Source organism: Leptopilina boulardi, unplaced genomic scaffold, assembly GCF_019393585.1.
Source record: "Leptopilina boulardi isolate dan_hultmark-lab unplaced genomic scaffold, ZJU_Lbou_2.1 LbouV2_266, whole genome shotgun sequence".
In the NCBI taxonomy this organism is placed as follows: Eukaryota; Metazoa; Arthropoda; class Insecta; order Hymenoptera; family Figitidae; genus Leptopilina; species Leptopilina boulardi.
Window position 1 is genome coordinate 1214586 of NW_026137825.1, and position 25653 is coordinate 1240238.

General features: G+C 28.0%; 2 protein-coding genes across 2 annotated transcripts in view; one reads left to right on the top strand and one right to left on the bottom strand.

The window, feature by feature from the left end:
- LOC127281377 (acetylcholinesterase-like) overlaps positions 1–25653 on the bottom strand; it is a 171940-nt gene that overhangs the window by 38709 nt on the left and 107578 nt on the right. The window contains exon 3 of the mRNA XM_051305066.1: positions 24820–24972. Coding sequence (XP_051161023.1) covers positions 24820–24972 — 153 coding nt within the window. The remainder of the gene's footprint in view (positions 1–24819; positions 24973–25653) is intronic.
- Positions 1907–25653, top strand: part of LOC127281383 (phosphorylated adapter RNA export protein) — a 264174-nt gene continuing 240427 nt past the window's right edge. The window contains exon 1 of the mRNA XM_051305077.1: positions 1907–1917. The gene's annotated coding sequence lies outside the window, so the exon portion shown is untranslated. The remainder of the gene's footprint in view (positions 1918–25653) is intronic.

The following is a 25653-nucleotide window of genomic DNA, read 5'->3' on the forward strand; positions in this document are numbered from 1 at the left end:
GAGGTGCTTACGGAATTCTTTCCAGCCTTTAAAAATTCGATAGCAATCATCCTCTTTACATGTAAACAAATCATTATAATCTTTGTGAAAAAGTTTTAAATGCAACTTCAAAGAATCGACAGAATGTTTGTCTATTTCACAAATAGTACAACGAGGCATTTTTAAATTTTAATAAATGTATTAAATTTAGAGTACAAATAAATACTTTACACGCACATTTGTTAGACTTAACTAATATAAAATATATTTTTTTCGCATTAATAAACTATTAACTTTAATATTTAAGTGAATACGTTAAACTTTGCAAACTGTACAAGTCATTTTCTAAAAATCAACGAATTTTAACTTCAATAGTTAAAGAACTCCTTTAAGTAGGCTTCAATTCAAATTCAAATCAAATTGTTGTAATAGTCGTTCGACAGTGCTGCATGAAGAATCCCAGACAGTAATCAAATCGTAGATTACTCTTTGAAATAATAGCCAAACAGAAATACTCTGTTGTGGGTAAGTGGCATGGAGAGCATGAATGCACTTAAATGTTTTGTCTACAGCGTGTAGAGGAGAAGATACTCGAAACTGAATTCCATCCACATATATGTAGCTATCAGTTATGTTTTCAATGTCGGATCCTACGATGATTGCCACTGGTGAAAGGTGCAGTTTATTTTGCACGGCCCGGTTGATTAATCTGTCGATGTGCAATTGGCAGGAATCTATAGTCTATATGAGATAAATACAATACTTTAATAATACTCTAATTTAAAAATATAATTTAAAAAATTAACTTTATTCACCTTGACATGGAGAAGAAACCCCTCTTTTATTTCCTCGGCATTTGCCACCCAAGTCTTACAAACCCGCTTGGATTTTTGAATGGCTGTAACTAAATTACAAAATTCGAGAAGAATAGCTGCGTCACTGAGATCTGTAAGAAATTTAAAGTTAAAATTAATATTAATATTATTTATTTCCCTAAATAAATAAATAAGTCAAAAAAAAGGAAAAAAGCAAAATCACCATTTGATTTTTTCGACAATTCAATCACTTTCCCTTTGAAAGACGGCCATTTTTCGAAGAGTTTGTTTTCACAATCAGGATATTTAGTTACAAAATCATCCTCCAACTAAAAATAAATAATAAATACTGATAATTTAACAAAATTTTTTTATAAAAAAATATTTCAAATTATACCCTACCAAATAATGTCCTCCTGGCTGTCTCAGAAAAGGGTATTTCATAAAATAACTATTTAGCACACAAATCCCGGACCTTCTGATCAAAGTGTTGCATTCAATTTGCTCGTTCATCAATTTTTGGTGTCTACATATCGCAGTATCTTTCCACTTTTGTTTGAGATTATCGGTAATTTCTATCTGACCCTCTAGCCAAAGAAGAAGTGCTGCCGCAGATTCAGGCACATCTAAGTAAAGAAGAAATATTTTTATAAATGACACAAAATAATTACGATATAAGAATTATATATAAATTGCAATTACTTGATGCAGCTGGTGATTCATTTCTTTTCCTCTTGGCACGCACACCATCCTTTCTTAAAACTTTACAGTGATTATGGTATTTCCACCATAATTTTCCCTGTGCGCTGTTTTTTTTCACGACTTTATGGTTCACTCTGACTGAAGAATATGGTATGTAGTATATACTCTGAAAAATGTAAACGAGAGGTTTTAATTTTGTTTGTATAATATAATCAAGCAGGTGTATATATTAGTAGAATTATCTATGTCAATTTATAATTTTTACCTGCTTTTCATTAGGAAAAATTTTTTCTATATCTACGGCCAGCTTCAAAAATCTACTTGTAGAAATCCTAAACACATTCAAATCGAAACATATCTTTTTGGAACATTATAAATAATAAAATGAAACTTGAACAAAAAAAAAAGAAAAAATTACTTAGAGCTTGACGATTTTAATTCATTTTCAATTATTAATTCCGTTAATAATTTTTGATGAGTGACATCCAAAAATCGTTCCGCCGCTGGTTTATTTTGGCCAGGCTTGCCAAAATAATTAACCCTTATTCGTTCTCCCCTTTGACACTTCAAATATTCTTCGACAATATTCTGAAAATTAGAAAAGAATCAAAATAATTAAAATAAAACTTCATCAAATGCAATTAATTATTATAAATTCTATTTATTACTTACATCCTCATTTTCAAGAAACTCAGTAGCCCCTGCATTTCCCTCAGGTTGTTGAAATTCCTGAGAATTTGCTTCGTCTTCTCCTGGAAATTGGTTTCCAATTGGGAAATGAACAACTACCTAATAAATGAAAACAATGTTTTTGAGCAAAACACTAATTTAATTACACATAACCTATTTGTTGAATGATATTTCTTGATTTTTCACATACTTCTTGATTATTCTTGAATTCCTCAATTTTATTTAGTAATTTTATTCGGTCACCTACAGGAGGAACTAAAGGCCCCAACGTTTCGAACGTCAACAAATTGAGAGCAAATGCATCAATTTTGTTTTCTGAAATAACACAAAATACGAAACAAATATTTTAAAAATTACAAATAATACATTTTTAATTTAATGCATTTAATTTAATTAAAATAATGCAAGCCAATTTTGAGGTTAGGTAATCAGTTCGACATTAATCTTATTTACATTGCATTCACTTATCGTTAAACATTGTTACAAAGTTGTCAAACGTATTTAATTCGAAAATATAAATTAATTAAAAAAGTTTTTTTTCTAAAATTTTACATAAAAACATCAAACAAATGTAAAAGATTAAACTTACTAATGCATTTGCAGTTTAAAGTCCTAGAATGTGATGAGTTTGGCCCTTGTGCATTATACACGATTTACATACTGCGAAGCACTTAGAGTACACAGAAACTTACCTTCAAACGCATGAGCGTATTGTGAAAATCCCCAATTGTTTAATAATACGGCAATGTTCATTTTCACAATTAAAAACCAGAACGTTTCACTTTTAAACTAGTTTTGACACTGTTCCGCCGCCATCTTTAAATATTGACGTACTGCGCAATCTGTAGTTACTTTTACTAAACAGCCAGTTTCTCCAACTACGCTGTTTAGTAAAATCAACAGAACGGAACTATACAATGTTTCGTAAATGCTACTTTATATCTAGTCGTTGTTACTAAATTTTCGCTGACTAAACGCGTAAAGTAGAATATACTACAACTCTTCTCTCCGTGCATGAAGCTTTACAATTTGTAAACAATAAGTAAAGATAAACATGAAAAAATAAGAAATAAAAAACATTACAAATATTATTTTACGTTTTTACCAATAATGCGTTTCGATTTTCAAAAAGTGTCCAACCCTGACTAGATTTTTTTTTTTTAAATGTTTATAACTTTTTTAATTTTGGACCAATCAATTTACGGTACACAGCAAAAGTGTTCCTCTTTTGTAGATCTTTCCACCCATATACCACAATTGACTGAATTTATCTAAACAAAATATTTATAAACAAAAAACCAAAACTGTGTCCAACCCTGATACTATTCCCCTAATATAAATTTTTAAATAAATAAAAAAATTTATTTTAATAAAATAAATTTTTAAATTAATTTTAAAAACAATTTTTCTAATAATTTTTTAAAAATTTAAATTAATAATTTAACATTTTAGTGTTTAATGAATTTTTTTTTTATTTTCATTCCATTTTTATACTTTAGAAGTAAAAATAAACTGAACTAAATTATTTTAAACTAAAAATTTGATTTTAGAAAAGTTCTCTCTCTCTCTCTCTCTCTTTAAAATTGGAATTCTTGAAAATTGCCTGCTCTAGAAAAGTTTTTCGACTATAATCGAGAAAGTATTCTATATATATATACATACCAGAAAATGAGAAGTTACAAACTTTGCAATCAGTTTTTGGGTTCTTTTTAAAGTGCAAATAAAAGGACCCAGATTCATATTATTATCGTAATGAGAGATAAAAATAAAATTGACCATATTGGAATATAATGAGAAATTCCCCAGAGAATCAAAACGAAATTATTATAATGGTTGAACCATGTCTTGAATGATATTTTTTTTTTTTTGGTAAAATTTCTTTCTAGGGATTCATTAAAAAAAAAGAGAGAAAACTGATGCGTTTTACTATTGGTACATAAAAAAATATATATATATGGATGCTGCAGTAGCAGTAAGCAGCATCCCTTAGGGACAATAAGAAACGCTCGAGGGCCAAGAGTGTAAAGTGAGAATTACTGTAAATAGCTGGCGGAAAATCGTCAAAGGAATTATCACACTTCGGGCTAATGAGAGTGAAAAGCCGAGAGAAGTTGGTAATAAGCTCGTGAGTGCGCGCGCGCCCCGTGTATATACGCAATTTACATTTTCGCGATAACAAACTTTAATACGCTCAACTTGGTATATCGTGTCACTGGAATATTATTATTATCCCCCACCTCCTCCCCCCCCTCTTCTTCCTGACTTACCGCGCGCGTTGATAGTCTTGTGTATTATAAATTATTAACACATTTTTTTTTATTGTTTTTTTTTTTTTTGTTTAGCTATGTGAAAAGTGCTAACTTTATTTTTAATTAGTAGTACACGAAGTTTATTTTCCCCTTTAAGCATTTTTATCTATGGTATTTATATATTATAAATATTTAAAAAAAAAATTTTTTATAGGTATTATATATATTTTTTTATTTTATTTCATTAGTTTATAAATTTTTTATTTTATTTCGACGTTTTTTTTCTTTTTTTATATAGTTCGAATATCACATTTCTATAATTAAAATCATAAAACCGAATTTTATTGTGTTTTCAAAAGCCGAAGTTGAGAACACAATGCGCGCGCATACGATGAGAAGTGGGGGGAAGCCTAGCGTGATTGGTCTCCCCTCTCTTACTCAGATGCGCGCGCATACTGTTCTCAACTTCAGAGACTCTGCTTTTTTTTTTTTAAGTTACAATATTTATTGAAAAATATTAATATCAACAAAATTGTAAATAAATTTACAAAATTAATTAAATTTATTTATTTGTTTTTATTTTAAATAAAAAAAATTGTAATTAATTAATTTTTTTTTCTTTTTTTTTCTTTTGAACATACTAAGTTTACTCGACTAAATTTGTCTTCTCTTTCTGCATTTCTGGAAAATAATGCGATTGCCTTGACCTCGAGTGCTCTCATTGCGACTAATTGTTTGACAAACATGGTCCCAATTAGCTTCGTAAACGTTTGGCGCTCCCGTCGTAATGATTCGAGTGAACGGCAAAATTAGAAGTGACGAAAGTTAGAATGCAACATTAGAGAGATAGTAGAAATAAATATTATATATTTTGAAGATAAAAATCGACGTTTTTTTTTATTTTATCTGCGTGGGACATTATTAATATTAGGTATTATTATTATTATTAGGTATTATTATTAGGTACTATTAGTAGGTATTATTATTATTATTAGGTATTATTAGGAGGTATTATTATTATTATTATTATTATTAGGTATTATTATTAGGTATTAGGTATTATTATTAGGTATTCGGTATTATTATTATTATTAGGTATTAGGTACTATTAGTAGGTATTATTATTATTAGGTATTAGGTATTATTATTAGGTATTATTATTATTATTTGGTATTATTATTATTAGGTATTATTAATAGGTATTAGGTATTATTAGGAGGCATTATTATTATTATTAGGTATTATTATTAGGTATTAGGTATTATTAGGAGGTATTATTATTATTATTATTAGGTATTATTATTAGGTATTAGGTATTATTATTAGGTATTCGGTATTATTATTATTATTAGGCATTATTATTAGGTATTAGGTATTATTATTATTAGGTATTAGGTACTATTAGTAGGTATTATTATTATTATTATTATTATTAGGTATTAGGTATTATTATTAGGTATTATTATTGTTATTTGGTATTATTATTATTATTAGGTATTATTATTAGGTATTAGGTATTATTAGGAGGTATTATTATTATTATTAGGTATTATTATTAGGTATTAGGTATTATTAGGAGGTATTATTATTATTATTAGGTATTATTATTAGGTATTATTATTAGGTATTATTATTATTATTAGGTATTAGGTACTATTAGTAGGTATTATTATTATTATTATTATTATTAGGTATTAGGTATTATTATTAGGTATTATTATTGTTATTTGGTATTATTATTATTATTAGGTATTATTATTAGGTATTAGGTATTATTAGGAGGTATTATTATTATTATTAGGTATTATTATTAGGTATTAGGTATTATTAGGAGGTATTATTATTATTATTAGGTATTATTATTAGGTATTATTATTAGGTATTATTATTAGGTATTATTATTAGGTATTATTATTATTATTACTATTAGGTATTATTATTAGGTATTCGGTATTATTATTATTATTAGGCATTATTATTAGGTATTAGGTATTATTATTATTAGGTATTAGGTACTATTAGTAGGTATTATTATTATTATTATTATGATTATTAGGTATTAGGTATTATTATTATTACTATTAGGTATTATTATTAGGTATTCGGTATTATTATTATTATTAGGCATTATTATTATGTATTAGGTATTATTATTATTAGGTATTAGGTACTATTAGTAGGTATTATTATTATTATTATTAGGTATTAGGTATTATTATTATTGTTATTAGTATTAAAAGTCGTCAATGATCTCAACACCTGAAGAAATGGAAAAGCAAATATTAAAAAAAAAAAATTAATATTATTATTTTTAATGTTGGTAATAGTATTATTTTTACTATTAATTAAATAATTTAAAAATATGTGGTTAAATAAAAAAAAATTGTAGTTACCATCATAAGTATAATACGTTATTAATGTTACAAATGATGGCAACCAGTGTTTCAGTAGAAATAATCGATTTTAGTCAGACAAGTGAAATACTCCATTGGAACTCACTTAACCGTTCGAAATATAGTATAAGATATCCCCCTTTAATAGAAAAATAAAACAAAAGCAATTAATTATTATCATTGTTTATGATGTAGTACATTTTCGAAATTAAATTATAAAAACTCTCTTCTCACAGGGGGGAGAAAAAAAATATATAAAAGTTACAATATACGAATTTTTTTGTGGAAAAAAAAATTTCTATTAAATCCTGTGTAATTTTTGCCACACACAAAATTTTTATATTGAGAAATTTTTTTTTTTTTTAATAGCAATGGCCAAAAATTTTTTTTTTTTTTTAAATAATTTACAGAAAGCCCAAGAAATCGTATGTGATGAAACATAATAAAAAAAGGGAAAAAAATTGAATCGAGGGACTTTATTTCATTTTCTCTTTTTTTTTTTGTAACTTTCTCTTTAGTAGTCCAAGTGGAAGAGAATGCAACCCGCGTTACATTTGAGTTTTCTCCTTGGCGCAACTTTTCTGCGGAAACTCAACTAAAAAAAAGGAAAGAAGCATTAAAGAAATAAGAGAGAAATGAAGGTAATGTGAAACCATCATATTTTTTTTCTGCTCCAATTTCCATTTTTCTCTTTACCGATTTTTTATTATATAAGATTTGTATGTGTGTGTGTGTGTATGAACTTTTATATATATATATATATAAAAGATAAGGTTAATTGAGGAGCTTTAAATTCGCATTTAGAAAAATTATACTTGGAGAGAGAATAAAAGTAGTCATATATAAAATTAAAAAAAAGTTTTTAAAAAGGATTATACGCCGTTTTTTTTTTATTTTTTTCTTTCGAAAATACTAAAATTTATCATCATAGGGTAATGAAGAGAGTTTAAGTGATGATTTTCTCGCCTATAATGTCTGAAATGAAATCATATTGGTTCCCGTGTCTCTTGGTCACATCGTATTAAAAGCTCTCTCTCTCTCTCTCTCTCTCCATGGAGAGACCTTACGCTCGTAGAAGGTAAATAGTCTCACTTGATCTAACTGTGAGCTTCCTTCTGGTTTCCGGTAAGATCCAGAGAGATTAGCTTCCCTGTGGCAACGGAAGGTCAGCTCAGGCTTATTAAAGTATACTAGGGTTGGAGATTAGACCTGGGCAAAGACACTGGTACTATCATTAATGTGTGTGTGTGTGGAGGAGTTGTAATCGTAATGTCCCTGCCCTGAAATAATCCCCCCAGGAAACCAAAATCCATGTCCATTTATGTAATCGCTTTTTTTGCATTTTGTAGGATTACATTTAAACTTTCATTAAAATTGACAATTTAATTGCAATTCGTTCTTTGATGATAAAATTCATTGCTGATTTTTAAAGTTCACAAAAGATCTAAATTAACTAAAATTTAAAGGAAAATAACAATTTTTTTTATTTTTTACTTAAAAAATCCGTTGTTTTTCAGAGTTTATGTCGTTAATGTAGATTTCTAAACTACCATCAGTCGATAGTGTAGGTTCTTAAATTACCATCAGTCGTTAATGTAGATTCCTAAATTACCATCAGTCGGTAATAAAGATTTCTAAATTATCCTTAGTCGATATTATGCTATCAGTCAACAAGAGATATTTTTGTGAATTACCATCAGTCGATAATTCAGATTCCTAAATTACCAACAGTCGATGATAAAGATAGCTATATTATCCTTAGCCGATATTATGCTATCAGACAGCAATATATATTTCTGAATTACCATCAGCCGATAAAGTAGATTCTGCATTGTTAGCAGTCAGTAAAGTAGTTTTCTGAATTATTATCAGTGGAAGAAACATAATCTTAAATTGATATCAGTCGATAATTTTGATTTCTGAATGGTCATCAGTCGATATTTGTAGATACCTGAATTATCAGTAGTAGAAAATAGATTCCTACATTGACATCAGTCGATAATAAAGACTACCGAATTGATATTAGTTAATAATACAAATTTCTAAATTGACATCTGCCGATAATATAGATTACCGATTTAACATTAGTCGATAATACAAATTTCTAAATTGACCACAGTCGGTAAAACAGATTTCTGAATTATCATCTGTCGATAAAATAAATTTCAAAATTGACAGCAGTTGATAAAATAAATTTCTGAATTACCATCAGTCGATAAAAAAGAATCCTAAATTACCAACAGTCGATGATAATGATAGCTATATTATCCTTAGCCGATATTATGCTATCAGACAGCAATATAGATTTCTGAATTACCATCAGCCGATAAAGTAGATTTCTAAATTACCATTAGCCGACAATACGAATGTCTGAATTGACATCTGTCGGTAATACAGTTTCCTCAATTACCATTAATTGGTAAAATTTTATTACTCAACAACGTAAATCCCTGAATTAGCAGTTGTTAATAATACAGATTTTTAAATTACTATAAGTCGATAATATTTTGACACATAAGAATTCCTGAAATACCATCAGTCGATAATAGATCTGTGAATTTACAATTTTTTGATAATATTGCTTCTAGAACTACCATTAGTCGATGTCATAATAACAATGGATCCAACAGATTGCTAAATTACCTTCACACGATAATACAGATTTCTGCATTGTTAGCAGTCGGTAAAGTAGTTTTTTGAATTATTATCAGTGGAAGGAACATAATCTTAAATTGGTATCAGTCGATAATTTTGATTTCTGAATGATTATCAGTCGATATTTTTGTAGATACCTGAATTATCATTAGTAGAAAATAGATTCCGACATTGACATCAGTCGATAATACAGATTACTGAATTGACATTAGTCGATAAAATAAATTTCTGAATTGACTACAGTCATATATATTTTTTTATATTATTTCATTAGTTTATAAATTTTTTATTTTATTTCGACGTTTTTTTCTTTTTCTATTTAGTTCGAATATCACATTTCTATAATTAAAATTATAAAACCGAATTTTATTGTATTTCCAAAAGCCGAAGTTGAGAACACAATGCGCGCGCATGAGGAGTGGGGGGAAGCCTAGCGTGATTGGTCTCCCCTCTCTTACTCAGATGCGCGCGCACTGTTATAAACTTCCGAGACTCTGCTTTTTTTTTTAAAGTTACAATATTTATTGAAAAATATTAATATCAACAAAATTGTAAATATTTTTGTAGATACCTGAATTATCATTAGTAGAAAATAGATTCCGACATTGACATCAGTCGATAATACAGATTACTGAATTGACATTAGTCGATAAAATAAATTTCTGAATTGACTACAGTCGGTAAAACAGATTTCTGAATTATCATCTGTCGATAAAATAAATTTCTGAATTACCATCAGTCGATAAAAAAGAATCCTGAATTATCATCAGTCGATTGTATAGATTTTTGATATTTCAGAAATATTCTCTACTGGTTGTTGTACAATTTTAAAGTGAGAGAAAAGCAATGTACAGGTTTTTTTTTAAATATAAATTGTGATTACTATTTTCAGTTGGAAAATTTCTTTGGAATATTTTTGTCGCAAGTAGATGAGGATTTTTTAAAACGCATTTCTCAAATAGTCTAAGGAATTAATTCGAAACTTTGTTTCACTGAAATTTGACATCCATTCTTTTGCCATTAACTAAAAATACACAGTGAGTTAAGATGAATCTCTCTCTCTCTCTCTGTTCTGCGCCACCCTCATCTTGACAATTTTCTCCTTGAACATAGTTTTCAGTTCCCACGAGTGCAACGTTGAATCTTGAAGAATCAGGCAACACCTGCGCAAAAGCTCCTTGAAAAGTTTTGCAGGACAACTTTTCGTATAGTGTAAGTTCTTGGTTCGGTTTCCAAGGCACGCTGCAGCTTCATAGATGTTTACAGCAATTGCTCGACACATCTGCTTGCTTCCAAAGTAACATACTTCTTTGGGTTGTTGCTTGATACTTATATATATATATAGATAGTAATCCAACTTTCTTGGTTTGAACGTATGCTTTTGCGTTGAGACGGAGGAAAACTTGAAAGATCTACACCATGCTTTGATCGTTTCCATACTTTTTCTAGTGCGCGCGGGAAAACTTCATAAACTTACTCTGTGTGTGTGTGTATGTGTGCAGCAGAGAAATTTAACTTTAATAAATCACAATCCAAAATAAATTAACGTCTACAATTTCTAAGGTTGTAAATAGAAAAACTTTATTTTCCCTATAATTTATTTTTTTTCCTGTTTTTTTCTAATATGCTATTTATTTTATTTTTTTTTCTAATATGCTACCTGAATTTACAATAGTTAATAATAAAGATTTCTTAATTACCATTAGTCGATAACATTTACTAAAGAACAGATTTCTGAAATAACGTTAGTCGATATTCCTAAATTGACAGCTGTCGATAATATAAATTCCATATTTATTATTACCCTGTAAAACAAGAGGAATTAATTTAGTACCGACTTTAGATACTAAATTGTCATTTGGTTTCATTTTGATACCTTAAATCGTTACTATTTTTGGTACTTTCTTTTTACAGTGTAGTCGATAATAGATTTCTGAATTGACATCAGTCGATAATATAGATTCCCTAATTACCATTATTTGATAACTTGTCATCAGAAAAAAATGTATATTTCTAAAATAATATCAGTCTATAATTTAGATTCCCTAATTACAATTAGTTGATAATTTACCATCAGTTAGCAATCGATATTTCTGAATTACCATCAGTCGATAATGTATATTCCTGAATTACCATCAGTCGTTCCTAAGGATTGTTAAATTAATCTTAGCCGATATTATACTATCAGTCATCAATAGATATTACTGAATTACCATCAGTCGATAATGTAGATTCCTAAATTACTACCAGTAAAAAAATGTAAATTCTTAAGTTACCATCAGCCGATAATATAGATTCCCAAATCACCATCAGTAGAAAAATGTAGATTCCTATGTTACCATCAGCCAATAATGTAGATCCCTAAATTACCATCAGCTAATAATGTAGATTCCTAAATTACCATCAGTCGATAATGTATATTCCTAAATTACCATCAGTCGTTCCTAAAGATTGTTAAATTAATCTTAGCCTATATTATGCTATCAGTCATTAATAGATATTACTGAATTACCATCAGTCGATAATGTAGATTCCTAAATTACCACCAGTAAAAAAATGTAAATTCTTAAGATACCATCAGCCGATAATATAGATTCCCAAATCACCATCAGTAGAAAAATGTAGATTCCTATGTTACCATCAGCCAATAATGTAGATCCCTAAATTACCATCAGCTAATAATGTAGATTCCTAAATTACCATCAGTCGATAGGGTAAATTCCTAAGTTACCATCAGTCGATAGGGTAGATTCCTAAGTTACCATCAGTCGATAGGGTAGATTCCTAAGTTACCATCAGTCAATAGGGTAGATTCCTAAATCACCATCAGTCGGTAATAAAGATCACTACTTTACTGGTTTCTGAATTACCATCTAGAGTTGTAAATAGAAAAACTATTTTTCTTATAATTTACTTATTTTCAATTTTTTTTTCTCCTTATTTTTGCTAGAATTAAAAATATATATTTTTTAGTTGTAGTTTTGATTAGATTCCTGAGAATTACCTTTGAAATATGTTCAAATATATATGTATAGTTAGGTGGTGGTCATTGTCGTTTGGAGAATTCGTGATATGCTTTGGTTCATGTTAGTCATAGCTTTACAGTTTGTGTTGTTCTCTCAAGTAGTGTCAGGCATCCCCCCCTCTCTCTCTCTCTCTCTCTATACTTCACTATTGCAACAACGAGGAAACTGCGTGAATAGTATAACTACAATTCTGCACGAAATTGCTCGTCGTGAAAGAGTCATTAAGCTAACTTGGACCGCACGCGGTTTTCGTGTTAAAGGATCCTTCTGATTGGCCCCTCTCATCCCTAACTCTCCCCCCCTTCTTTTGGTGACGAGGATGTTAATTAAGACGAGAGTAAATTCTAACCCAGTCCTCGTTAGTTTAAACGTACGCCATACAATATAAAGTTGCATTCTCATTTATATTCGAAATTATATTTCTCCGCCAATTGTATTCAACTAAAATTTCAATAATAATAATAATAATAATAATAATATTGATAATAAGAAAAATAATAAAACTAAAACTTATTATAAGATTTCTTAATAATAATAATAATAGTAATAATAATTATAATTTTGTAAGTAAGCCATTTTTTCACCAACATAACCTCAAAATTAAAAAGTTTCTGTTTTTAAATAATAATAATAATAATAATATTGATAATAATAAAAATAATAAAACTAAAACTTATTATAAGATTTCATAATAATAATTATAATTTTGTAAGTAAGCCATTTTTTCACCAACATAACCTCAAAATTAAAAAGTTTCTGTTTTTAAATAATAATAATAATAATATTTATTTGCAATTTTAATTAACAATTTTTAAATTTATCTTTTTTTAAATCTTAAATTTGACGTTAAATCAAATTTAAAAAAAAATCCTTTCAATTTGAGAGGAATTAGATAAAATTGTAGGGTATTAAAATAAGATAATAACAATGCAAAAAAATATTCTTAAGTATAAAAAAAAAATTGTAAATAATTTCGAAAGAATTAGAATTTAACAAAAAAAAAAGATGTCATAAAAATATGATAATTCCTCGCTTATATTGAGATTATTTTTTTTTTATTGGTATTGAAAGAAAATAATATCGAGACAAATAAATTGAGAATAAAATCAATTTAGAAGAAAAAATATCTAAAACAATAGAATATTGAGGGGTTTAAGGTAGAAAATTGTATATTTTTTTTTTTTGAAAAAAAGTGACTGTCGTATAGAATCAATAGAAAATATAAAAGCTTTTTTTGTCGAATATCCATTTAGCTTTCACCTTCTATTAAAATATGAAATTTTATTTGAGATTCTGAACACTATATATATATATATATATATATAAAATGTGAATAGTTACATGCGTATATATATATATATATACGCATGTAACTATTCACATTTTTCAATTTTGTATATATAGTGCTATATGTATATAGTAAAAAATGCAATTTGTGTCCAACTGTGAAAACTCTATAAATCTTATAGGTAAACGAGATTATATATATATATATATATATATATATAATTAAACTTTTGAATAGGAGCGAGAGTAAGCTCTTTTGTGACGAATGAGTTCTATTATTAATATTACCCGAGCGTCACTACGCATACAAATGTGGATTATAATTTGGATGACATTTCAAGTATATATATATATATATATATATATCCATCCCTTTGCGCGCTTATTTGTATGTCTTGTGTTGATAGTCAAACTGTCAAGATTTTCATGTAAGATAAATTATTATCGTATTTGTTCATATTACACGCATATATATAAATCTCAGTTTTAAGAAAATATTCATTTATTATCCATATTTAGTGATATTTCATAACTAAATTATTCACAGAGGAAAAAAAACGAATTCTCATACTTAAAAGTTAATCGTAATTTTATTCTCAAAATGAGAGGAAAAATTAATAATCACATTTTTTAAAAAAAAAATTTCATTTAATTAAAACTTAATTACTAATATAATATTAATATTCTAATTAAATTGTAATTACGAGATAAATCCTCTCATTTTGAGAGGAACACCATTTTTCTCAAAGGAAGATAATATTTTAAATGTATAGGGGAATTTATTTTCCTTATATTCGAAAGTAAAAATTTTCAGTAGATTTTTTCTCTTTAAAAAAGAAGGAGGGCCCCCTAAGGCCTATATTTCGCCCCCTTGGAATTTTAATTTAAATGATTGAAAACTTTTTCTTATAGTAGAAAAAGTAATTTTTCATTGATTTTAGGTGAAACGGGGGTGTTTTTGTTAAATTAACCCTTAGATTTTAGGGTGTTTTTTTTCCAAAAGAGTGTCAAAAAAACATGCAAAAAACATTTTTCAAATGTTGAGCAATTGGCTTGAAAATCGTTGCTCGGGAGTTTTCGGGGTCGCTGATTACGAATCCGATGTTAGTTTTTCAAAATTCAAAATGGCGGATCCAAAATGGCTGACACATTTTCAAAAAATTCATTGGATTTGCCTGAAACAAGTTACTCGGGGGTTTTCATGGTCGCTGATTACGAATCCGATGTTAGTTTTTCAAAATTCAAAATGGCGGATCCAATATGGCCGATTTTTAAAAAAAAATTGTTCGGATTTGCTTGAAACTCTCTACTCGGGGGTTTTTGGGGTCGCTGAAAATGAATCCGGAGTCAGTTTTTCAAAATTCAAAATAGCGGATGCAACATGGCGGACAAATATTTAAAATCACTTAAAACTATACTTACTTTAGACGAATATATTAAGTTTTTTCAAAAGTTGTCCGCCATATTGGATCCGCCATTTTGAATTTTGAAAAACTGACCTCTGATTCGTAATCAGCGACCCCAAAAACCCCCGAGTAATTATTTTCAGACAAATATATTAAGTTTTTTCAAAAGTCGTACGCCATTTTGGATCCGCCATTTTGAATTTAGAAAGACTAACGTCGGATTCGTAATCAGCGACCCCGAAAACCTCCGAGCAACGATTTTCAAGCCAATTGCTCAACATTTGAAAAATGTTTTTTGCATGTTTTTTTGACACTCTTTTGGAAAAAAACCCCCTAAAATCTAAGGGTTAATTTGGGGCCCTCCTCCTTTTCCTTTAATATTGAGAGGATTTGCAAAATTGTAAATTTTCTAAAAAAAAACTATTCGGAATTTATTTTTACAACTGACGCCGCTATTTTTCCAATACTTCATATACTGTTTAGTTTAACATCCTCTGAAATGAAGAGGAAACTCTCTCTCTCTCTCTTTTCTTTATAAAAAGCCCTTTTGCGCTCACAAAATGTGTAACAAAAAATTTATATAACGAAAAGAAAATTATTATTCTGACATGTAGAAATTTTTATTGTCTATATATGTAGAAGTAAAATATGTTTATTAATTCAATAATGAATTCGTATATAAAGTATAAAAGGGAACAAACTACACTTGTGTAACTATTTCCTATATATATATATATGTTCGCTAATGGTTTTTCTCGAGAGTTCATTTCACGTGCAAGGTTGACATAAATGTATTTTTAGCAATCAAAAGCACTCTTCGATTCCAGGATAATTAAAATCTTCTTTCATATATGACAAATTTAATTTACCATTCCACAGAGTAATTTTTAATTTAAGAGCTTTTTCTTTTTTTGCATATATAAAAAACCTGTGTGTGTGTTTTTTTTTTTAATTTTTGCATCGCGAATATGTCAAAGGCAAAAAAAAATTGCTACAAAGTTTTTGAAGGCGGAAAAGAATACATGTAAATTGAAAAATGAAATGAATAATTAAAAAAAGAGTCGCGCAACATTGTTGTATTGAGGGAAAGGGGTCATTATTATGTCAAATGAGAAAAAAATAGGTTTTTAAAAAATTAGGACACGATAACAATGTTTTTACATTTTTTTTTTTCATTTTTATATTTGTGTATTAAAAATTATGTTTCTTATAAGTTTTTAAATTCTCTTTTTGAATCAAAATTATTTTTTTTTATTTGAAAAGGTATTAAATTTTATTTAATCGTTATAAAAAAAACATGTTTTTTTTTACATTAATTATAGGTTATTTTTTCAAAGGGTAGTATTTTCTATATAAAAAAAAATAAATGGGAGAATTTAGAAAATTGGTAAAGCGTTTATCCTTTAGATTTGTCGGCATTCTGGAAAATCGATATTACGTGGTTACATTATATGCGGTTGGTTACGATTCGATGATCGTAACCCTTCACGCAAACTTGGCATAATGGAGCAAGAATGTCACTTGAAAGTATTTGAGAAATGGGGTCAATTTTTTTTTTCTTTTTTTATTGACTTTAAATATATATTCGTATTATTTTCTTCAAATGTAGATTCTAAAAATAAGATAAAAGAAATGATGCTCAGTTACGAGATATTCAAACGATTTCAGTTAAAAAGTTACACTTTTACGTGTAGACTTTTTTTTTATATAATAATCCTTGAAATAAATTTAATAATACTATTGGAATTTTTAATTTTTAAAAGAAAGTAAAATTGGCTGCTTTTATTTTTTGTTCTAATTAGTTTTTTTTTAAAAGTAGAAGCAATTGTATTATTTTCTAGGATATTTATCATCACTAACTGATATGATGCTTTAGACTTTACCATACGTTAAATCCGAATATACAAGACAGAGTAGTGGGAGAATACATGAAAGAATTGAATTCAAAAACAAATAAGCTATCCCAGGTGAAACGATTCTACGGAAATTCCACACGGAATTCCGTAAAAATTATACACGGAATTCCGCAAAAATTTCCGCAAAATTTTTGAAAGAAGTTCTTTTGTAATTTTGCGAATTTTTTATAAGAATTACACACATAATCTCTATACAGAATTGCACAAAATTTTTGTTGGAATTGCACAAAATTTTTGTTAGAATTTCACAACTGTACACTGAAAAAAATTTAGCCGAAATCCTCAACTACCTTTAGTTATAACTGACTTAAAAGTAGTAAAAGTAACTACTTTTTTGGTTATTTTAACTATGTGCGTGTAGTCAATTTAACTATTTTTTATGGAGTTAAGAATTAGTAGTTAATTGTACTTAAAAAAAGTGGTTAAATCAACTTCAAAAATTAGAACAATTACAAAATCTCCTTGGACCCAACTAAATTCTTAGTTCTTTTAACTACTTTTTAATATAGTCTATACAACTTTTTAAATTCAGTTAATGACCTATTGAACTATGCAGGGTAGTTAAAAAGTAGTCAAATCTACTAGTTTTTTTATTGAGTGTATTTTTTTACGGATTTTTTTTGTAATTTTAAAATAACTGCTGGTGGATACACTGAAAAAAAATTAGTCGAGAAATTCAACTCACCGTTAGTTAGTTGACTGAAAAATAGTAAATTTCTTTTTGGTAAACGTTTTATTGACCTCTCAAATAAGTTCGACTAGATATTAATTAATCTATCATAAATTCTATATTATATCCACCAGGAACATCATCGCGTCGACTAGTTTTCGTTATAGTAGCAGCAGTTATTTTAAAATCACAAAAAAATCATGAAAAAATAAAGTTGTGGAATTTTATTGAAGTATGGAATTTCCGTGGAGTGATTTACGTAGAATCGTTTCACCTGGGCAGGTACAAACTATTATATGAATAAAATTGATCTCAATGTCAATTTCTGGTTAAAACAGAGTAAAACAAAATTCGACTTGTTTCAAAAACATCAATGACTACTGTAACGAAAGAACGATGTAAACATCGAATTTCAATCACATTGAATATATACTTAAAACCTTGAACAAGGGGTATACAATTAAGATATTAAAGTAAAATGCAATGCGCACCAAAGATTTGATCGCTACAGAAAGACCAAATACGAAAGCAATGCGCACCAAATAATTGATCACTGCGAAAGGCAAAAAAACGAAAGCAATGCGCACCAAATTGTTGATCACTACAGAAGGCAAAAAAAACGAAAGCAATGCGCACCAAAGACAATATTTTGTAAATGTAAATAATACCTTTAAAAAAAATTAATTTTCTTATTCAAAATAGTACCAAAATTTTACATCAAAAAAATTGCGCCAAGTTATTTTAAAATAAAATTACTTTTATGTAATCATTTTTAGGAAACAAAATTATAAATTATTTTATAGAGCAGATAGAGCAAATAGAGAAAATTTTCGTATTCTTTTTTTTTTTGAACCTCCGCGAATCCGTCAGATGCAGGAATCATTTTTCGATTATCAAAAATTCACACATCCGAAGAATGGATTTGGTATATTAAATGAAGTGATTTGCGCGAGCTTTCTTTGCGAGAAAATCTAGGAGCCATTTTTAAATTTCAAATCGTATCTCAAGCTTCTTGGGAAAAGCCATCATTATGCCTTTCGAATAAAGATGTAAAGCAGGATAAAGGAGCTTGGCAAATAGCCAGGGGAATTTGCTCTTAAAGGATTTGTCATTTACTGATTGAGGTCATATTTTTTTACAAAAAGAAAAAAAAAGTAGTAGTAGGGAAAACATCTTTCTAGGATCTTTCAAGTTAATTTCCATCTCATTTTCCTGTTTCTTTTATAATCGTTCAAAAAACCCTTGGCATCTCTTTTTTTTTTGTTTTCTATCCCTCAGTTTCTGTGTATATATATATTGCTTCGCTTTATCTTTTTTTGTGTCCTGCCACTACTCAGTGAAAACTCCTCTCTCTCTCTGTCTCTCTCTGTCTCTCTACTTATCATGCAGACCTCGTGGATAACTAGATCTAATTATATCCGGAGTACCGTATAACTTCGTCATAGTTTTCACTTCGCGTCTCTGAACCAGCGCGTAAAACAATTGAGCATTTTCTTCTCTTCCAAGTTTTCAAGAGATAATTCATTTAAAAAAAGAAAAACAATTTCAATGTTTCTTATTAATTGCTTTAAATAAATTTCTCAAACTTTATTAAATTTATTGTTGTTATTATTATTATTTGTTAGTTTTAAAACAATTTATCCGCGAGTTTTATTTTAATTAGAGTAAGTGGGAATTAACATTTAACGAAATTACAAAATATGAATTAATTTTCCACTAGCAAAAAAAAATCCCCAATAATTTCGATGGTAATTTAATATTCCCTTCTTTGTCTACTAAAAATTGGGAAATTACTTCTTCCACTGAAAATCGTTTCGGCGTATATTTAATGTGCAGCTAATGAACAAAGCATAATTATCGTTATTAATTTAATGAAGGTAATTTAATTACACGAGATAAAAAAAAACATTTAAAACATGTGTTACAATTTTTTTTTCGTCGTAATTAATTTGAATTTTCATTTGTTCGAATTATTTTATTTGATATAACTTCCATATAACCGATTTGTCATATACTACAGAATTTTTATATTTAAACGAAAAATCGCATTTAACAGAATTTCTAATTGATAGAATTTTCATTTGTCCGAACAAACAATCAATTTTGTCGCGATTTTTAAAATCAACCAAATAAAAAATAAGCCCATAAAATTTTGATTGGTTGATTTTAAAAATCGCCCCAAAATCGATTGTTTGTTCGGTCATTTGCAATTTCAGACAAATGAAAATTCTATCAATTAGAAATTCTGTTAAATGATTTTTCGGTTAAATTAAAAATTCTGTATAGTAGGGTCAGCCGGGGTAAATCCGAAGTAAGTTTCAACAATAACATAAGTTTTTTTCTTTTAAAAGACAATACTTCCGGTATATTCTGGTGTATGAAGTTGTTACTTTACTTCCATAGAACAATTTTATGGGGTAGCAAAAATTTTTTGATAAATTACAATCGCAGGAAACTTAGATTTACCTCGAATACTTTGCAACTTTCCTAAAATAACGGGGTAAATACGAACGCCGCACTGTATTTCAGAAAAATCTTAGGGAAAATAAATTTAAAGTATTGCAATTGTTAAACTTATATAAAAACTCAAAAAAAATACGATAATAAACCTATTATGTAATAATGCATCATACATATACAAATACAAAAATCAAACAGGTTAAAAATTAAAATGCATTACACAATTAAAACCTTCAATAACTTTTGTCAAATCATAACGGATTTTTGCAAAACTTGCTACAGAAAGTATTTTGGAGTGATTGAATGTAAATACAAAAATAAAAGTGAAATTTTTTAAATTCAAAATGGCGGACTTTCCTAAAACTTATTTTTAAAAATGATCAAAATTTGCTAACTCCAAATTCGTAATCAGCGAGACCCTGAAACCCCCCGAGTAACAATTTTCGAGCGAATCCAATGAATTTTTTAATTCTCGTCCGCCATTTTGAATTTTGAAAAACTGACTTCAAATTTGGTAATCAGCGACCCCAAAAACCCTAGAATGGCAAATTTTATTAAGATCCTGAAAAACTTTTTTCAACAAACCATTTTTGGCAAAAAAAAAAGTGGAACACTCCTTCTTGAGAATAGAGATTAAGTTTCTGCTTATTAATTACTACCCAGATGAAACGATTCTACGGAAATCACTCCATGGAAATTCCATACGGAAATTCCCGCAAAAATTCTATACGGAATTCCGCAAAATTTTGAAAGTATTCCTTTCGTAATTTTGCGAATTTTTTTTTGGAAGAATTCCATACAGAATTGCACAACATTTTTTCAATAAAATTCCACAACTTTATTTTTTGCTGATTTTTTTGTGATTTTAAAATAACTGCTGCTACTATAACGAAAAGTAGTCGACGCGATGATGTTCCTGGTGGATATAATATAGAATTTATGATAGATTAATTAATATCTAGTCGAACTTATTTGAGAGGTCAATAAAACGTTTTCCAAAAAGAAATTTACTATTTTTCAGTCAACTAACTAACGGTGAGTTGAATTTCTCGACTAATTTTTTTTCAGTGTATCCACCAGCAGTTATTTTAAAATTACAAAAAAATCAGTAAAAAAATACACTCAATAAAAAAACTAGTAGATTTGACTACTTTTTAACTACCCTGCATAGTTCAATAGGTCCTTAACTGAATTTAAAAAGTTGTATGGACTATATTAAAAAGTAGTTAAAAGAACTAAGAATTTAGTTGGGTCAAGGAGATTTTGTAATTGTTCTAATTTTTGAAGTTGATTTAACTACTTTTGTTAAGTACAGTTAACTACTAATTCTTAACTCCATAAAAAATAGTTAAATTGACTACACGCACATAGTTAAAATAACCAAAAAAGTAGTTACTTTTACTACTTTCAAGTCAGTTATAACTAAAGGTAGTTGAGCATTTCGGCTAAATTTTTTTCAGTGTACAGTTGTGAAATTCTAACAAAAATTTTGTGCAATTCCAACAAAAATTTTGTGCAATTCTGTATAGAGATTATGTGTGTAATTCTTATAAAAAAATTCGCAAAATTACAAAAGAACTTCTTTCAAAAATTTTGCGGAAATTTTTGCCGAATTCCGTATATAATTTTTACGGAATTCCGTGTGGAATTTCCGTGGAATAGTTTCCGTAGAATCGTTTCACCTGGGTATAACGAGGATACATATAGAAAGAAAAACTTTTTTCTATGTACTTTTATAATGTTAAAATAATAGTGTAATGAAATAAAAACAATTTTTTGATATAAGAAAAAATTATTGAAAATACCGTTCGGATTTACCCCGGTTTTCCAAATTTTCCGGGGTAAATATACGAACGGTCTGATTTTATTAATAAAATTTTACAGAAGGCAAAAATGAAAAATAGTTTCTGTTCTAGTATTCATAACAAACAATTATAGATAATAAAATGAATTTTTAGCTTCTTTTTCTTCAAATTCGAGACAAAATACTGAAAGAATGTCGCATCTTTGATTTTCAATCTTTTTTGCATTACTCGTTATCTTTGTTTATGCTGTTGCTAATTAACAAACGAAAAATGGGATAATACTTAGAATCTCTTGAAGAGGATCTGAGGTAAAAATTCTCATGTCTAACTTATTTTTTTAAATTTTAAGCTGAAATAATTAGCGTTCGGATTTACCCCGGCTGACCCTATATTTGTCATTTCGTAATAAAAATTACGATTTATTACTCGAGGAAAAAAAATCTTGGGCTAAAAAGAATATATTTCTCTTTGACAAATGTATTTTTTCTTTTAGGAAATTTTTTTTTTTTTTTTTTTTTGTAAACCTTTAGAATTTATTTAGAAGAAAAAAATTTATAAATGTCAAATATTCAAATCAATTAGAACGTGAAATTTCTGCTAAAAAGATTTGTCTAACCAAACCTCAAAGAAATCTTGATCTTAATAGAATGAAAAAAAAATCCTGACGAGAAAATTCCCTTCTGTATATAGAAATTTCGAAGAGAAATCCCGTCACCTGATTGCCGCCTTTTTGCTGATTTGCTAGTCCAAAAAAAAAATAAAAAGAATTTTCTTCAACGGAAACCAGTTTCCCTTTGCTAATTAGTCCTTCTAATTTGATTACTGGAGTGCAATGAGAGGATGTAGAATTTACTTTAAAGGAAGTTCCGTTTTTCCAACATTTGTACCGAAAAAAAAAAAAAAAAAAAAAAAAATGCAAACCGACAAAAAATTACGTGTCGAAAATTTTTTCGAAATCCTATGAATTATGAAAAAAAAAGGAAATATTTAAAAAAAAATTTTTTTTTCAATTGAAACTGCCTTCAGTTTAATACGTGTTAACACTTGTGTATATATAGTCGTGCGGATAAAGGGAAGATTAACGATGAGAGGGATATTTTTTAGCACCTCGTCAGTATCGTAAATGTTTTTTTTTTTTCATCCCTACGTTTTCTCGTTTCTTTCCAACAATATAACGACATTGTAAATCCGTAAACTTTACGACAAAATGTTTATCCAAAGAGGAATACGATTCTCTCGTTTTTTTTATATTCAACGACGACAATCATATAAAGACTTTTTTTTTCTTAAAAATTTGATTTAGTATAAAAAAATTGAAAATATCAAAAACTAAACTAAAATTAGAGATTTATTAATTTTTCACAATTATCGGTGAATCTATCGAAAATATACAAATATCTAATTGTCAAATACTATAATTAAAATCACTTTGAATATATCTGATCTCCTTTTTTTTGCCATTATATTTCATTTGCGAAAGGAAAATTTAATTTTCTCCACACAAAATAGAAATTGGTATGACCTTAATTAATATGCCACTTTTTTTAACAAGCACTTTATTTGATATAAAAGGTATATTGTTACTTTCGTGTCCATTAATGTTATATCAGTTTAGATATATATATATATATATATATATATATATATATATGTGTGTGTGTGTGTGTATTAATAGTGCCGGATTGGAAAATTCTTATATAGGAAAGTGACAGGTCACGTGAGCAATTTCATGAATAAAGAATAATAAACCTCATCGAAGCGGAACTATAATTCACTTATACTCATAACCCGCAACAACGCCCATTGTTTTTTCTCTCCCTCCATTTAACGAATATATAACTCGACATCTAATGATGGATATTCATGAAAATTTTTTTTTTTATCGATTCAAATGTTCGATATATTTATATAAAGTGATATTTATATACATTTATATAAAATATTTTACTATATTTGTTGTTTAATTTATTAAATGACTTAATTTAGGTTATGTTCGCCTTTTAACCTGATACATTTGACCTCATTTTAAACTCATTTTGAGGTTATGTTTGCCTCTTGACCTGTGACCTAATTTTTGAAGTTATGTTCGCCTCTTCAACTGTGATATTTGGCCTGATTTTGAGGTTATGTTCGACTCTCGACCATCATATTTTGAGGTTATGTTTGCCTCTTGACATGTGACCTATTTTTTGAAGTTATGTTCGCCTCTTCAACTGTGATATTTGGCCTGATTTTGAGGTTATGTTCGACTCTCGATTTCCCGAATATCATATTTTAAGGTTATGTTTGCCTCTTGACCTATGGCCACTGACTTGCGGGAGAGGGGGGTGGGGGAGCATCATAATTTGAGGTTATGTTTGCCTCTTGACCTATGACCTCTATGGGTCGTAGGTCTTGTAGGGGAGGGGGTGGGGGAGTGGGGGAGCTTCATATTTCATCTAATTTTGAGGTTATGTTCGCCTCTTGACCTGCGATATTTGACCTAATTTTAAGGTTATGTTCACAAATAGTAAAATTTATTCCAAAATTAGTAAAATTTACTCCAGAAATAGTAAAATTTATTCCAAAAATAGTAAAATTTTTCTCCTGAAATAGTAAAATTTATTCCAAAAATAGTAAAATTTACTCCTGAAATAGTAAAATTTACTCCTGAAATAGTAAAAATTATATTCCGGACATAATAAATTTTATACTATATATTTCTGCGAGTAAAAATTTTAACATTTAAATATGTTAATAAATTTTTTTTTTTTATTATTGACATACCTGTGTGAAAAAATAATAGTAGACCTTCATGCCACGATCAGCAAAAAGTTGAGCAAAATGAGTTGATGGACATATGAAGAAATAATCGCCAACAGCGTCAGCTACCATTTTTTGATACATATAATCATCGGTCGCGTTTTCCCAATCTGTATACTAAAATCAGAAAAAGAATAAAAATTATGATTTTTTTGATATCAATTATTATTGATTGTATAGGGAAATTTTGCAACTAAAATCAATTTTTTGATATTTTTATATAGGATAAATGTACTAATTACGGCGCGATTCGAGTCAAAATACCTATTTGAAATAGAAAATTTAACATTTCTATTGTATAAAGTAGGGTAAGTGTATCAATTACTGCTGATGCGCCAATTACTGCGATTTTTATAAAATTAGAAAAACTTAGTAATTTTCGCATTCTGCTGTTACTGTGGTCTAGCCAGTCAACCTAACCTCTAAATCAACGCTTTTAGCGTTGCAGTAATTGATGCACACCATTCGCAGTAATTCATGCAAACTTGCAGTAATACCAGCATATGCCATTTTTAAAAAAGTTAATATTTTTAAAAATATATATATATTTGTTATTTCTTCAAGTTTAAAGTATCGTTTCTATTTCAATAGACACTAATAGTGATTTAATAAAAAGAATTAAATCATTATTTCATTTACAATTTTATTATTTTATCATTATAGTCGGTCTTGGATTGTACATCACACTATAATTGGGACATTTAACCTAAATTGAAGACTTATTAAACTAAAAGGTTATGTTATTTAGATATTAAAAAAAAAAATTTTACTTTTTTAAAATTCGATTATTTAAACAAA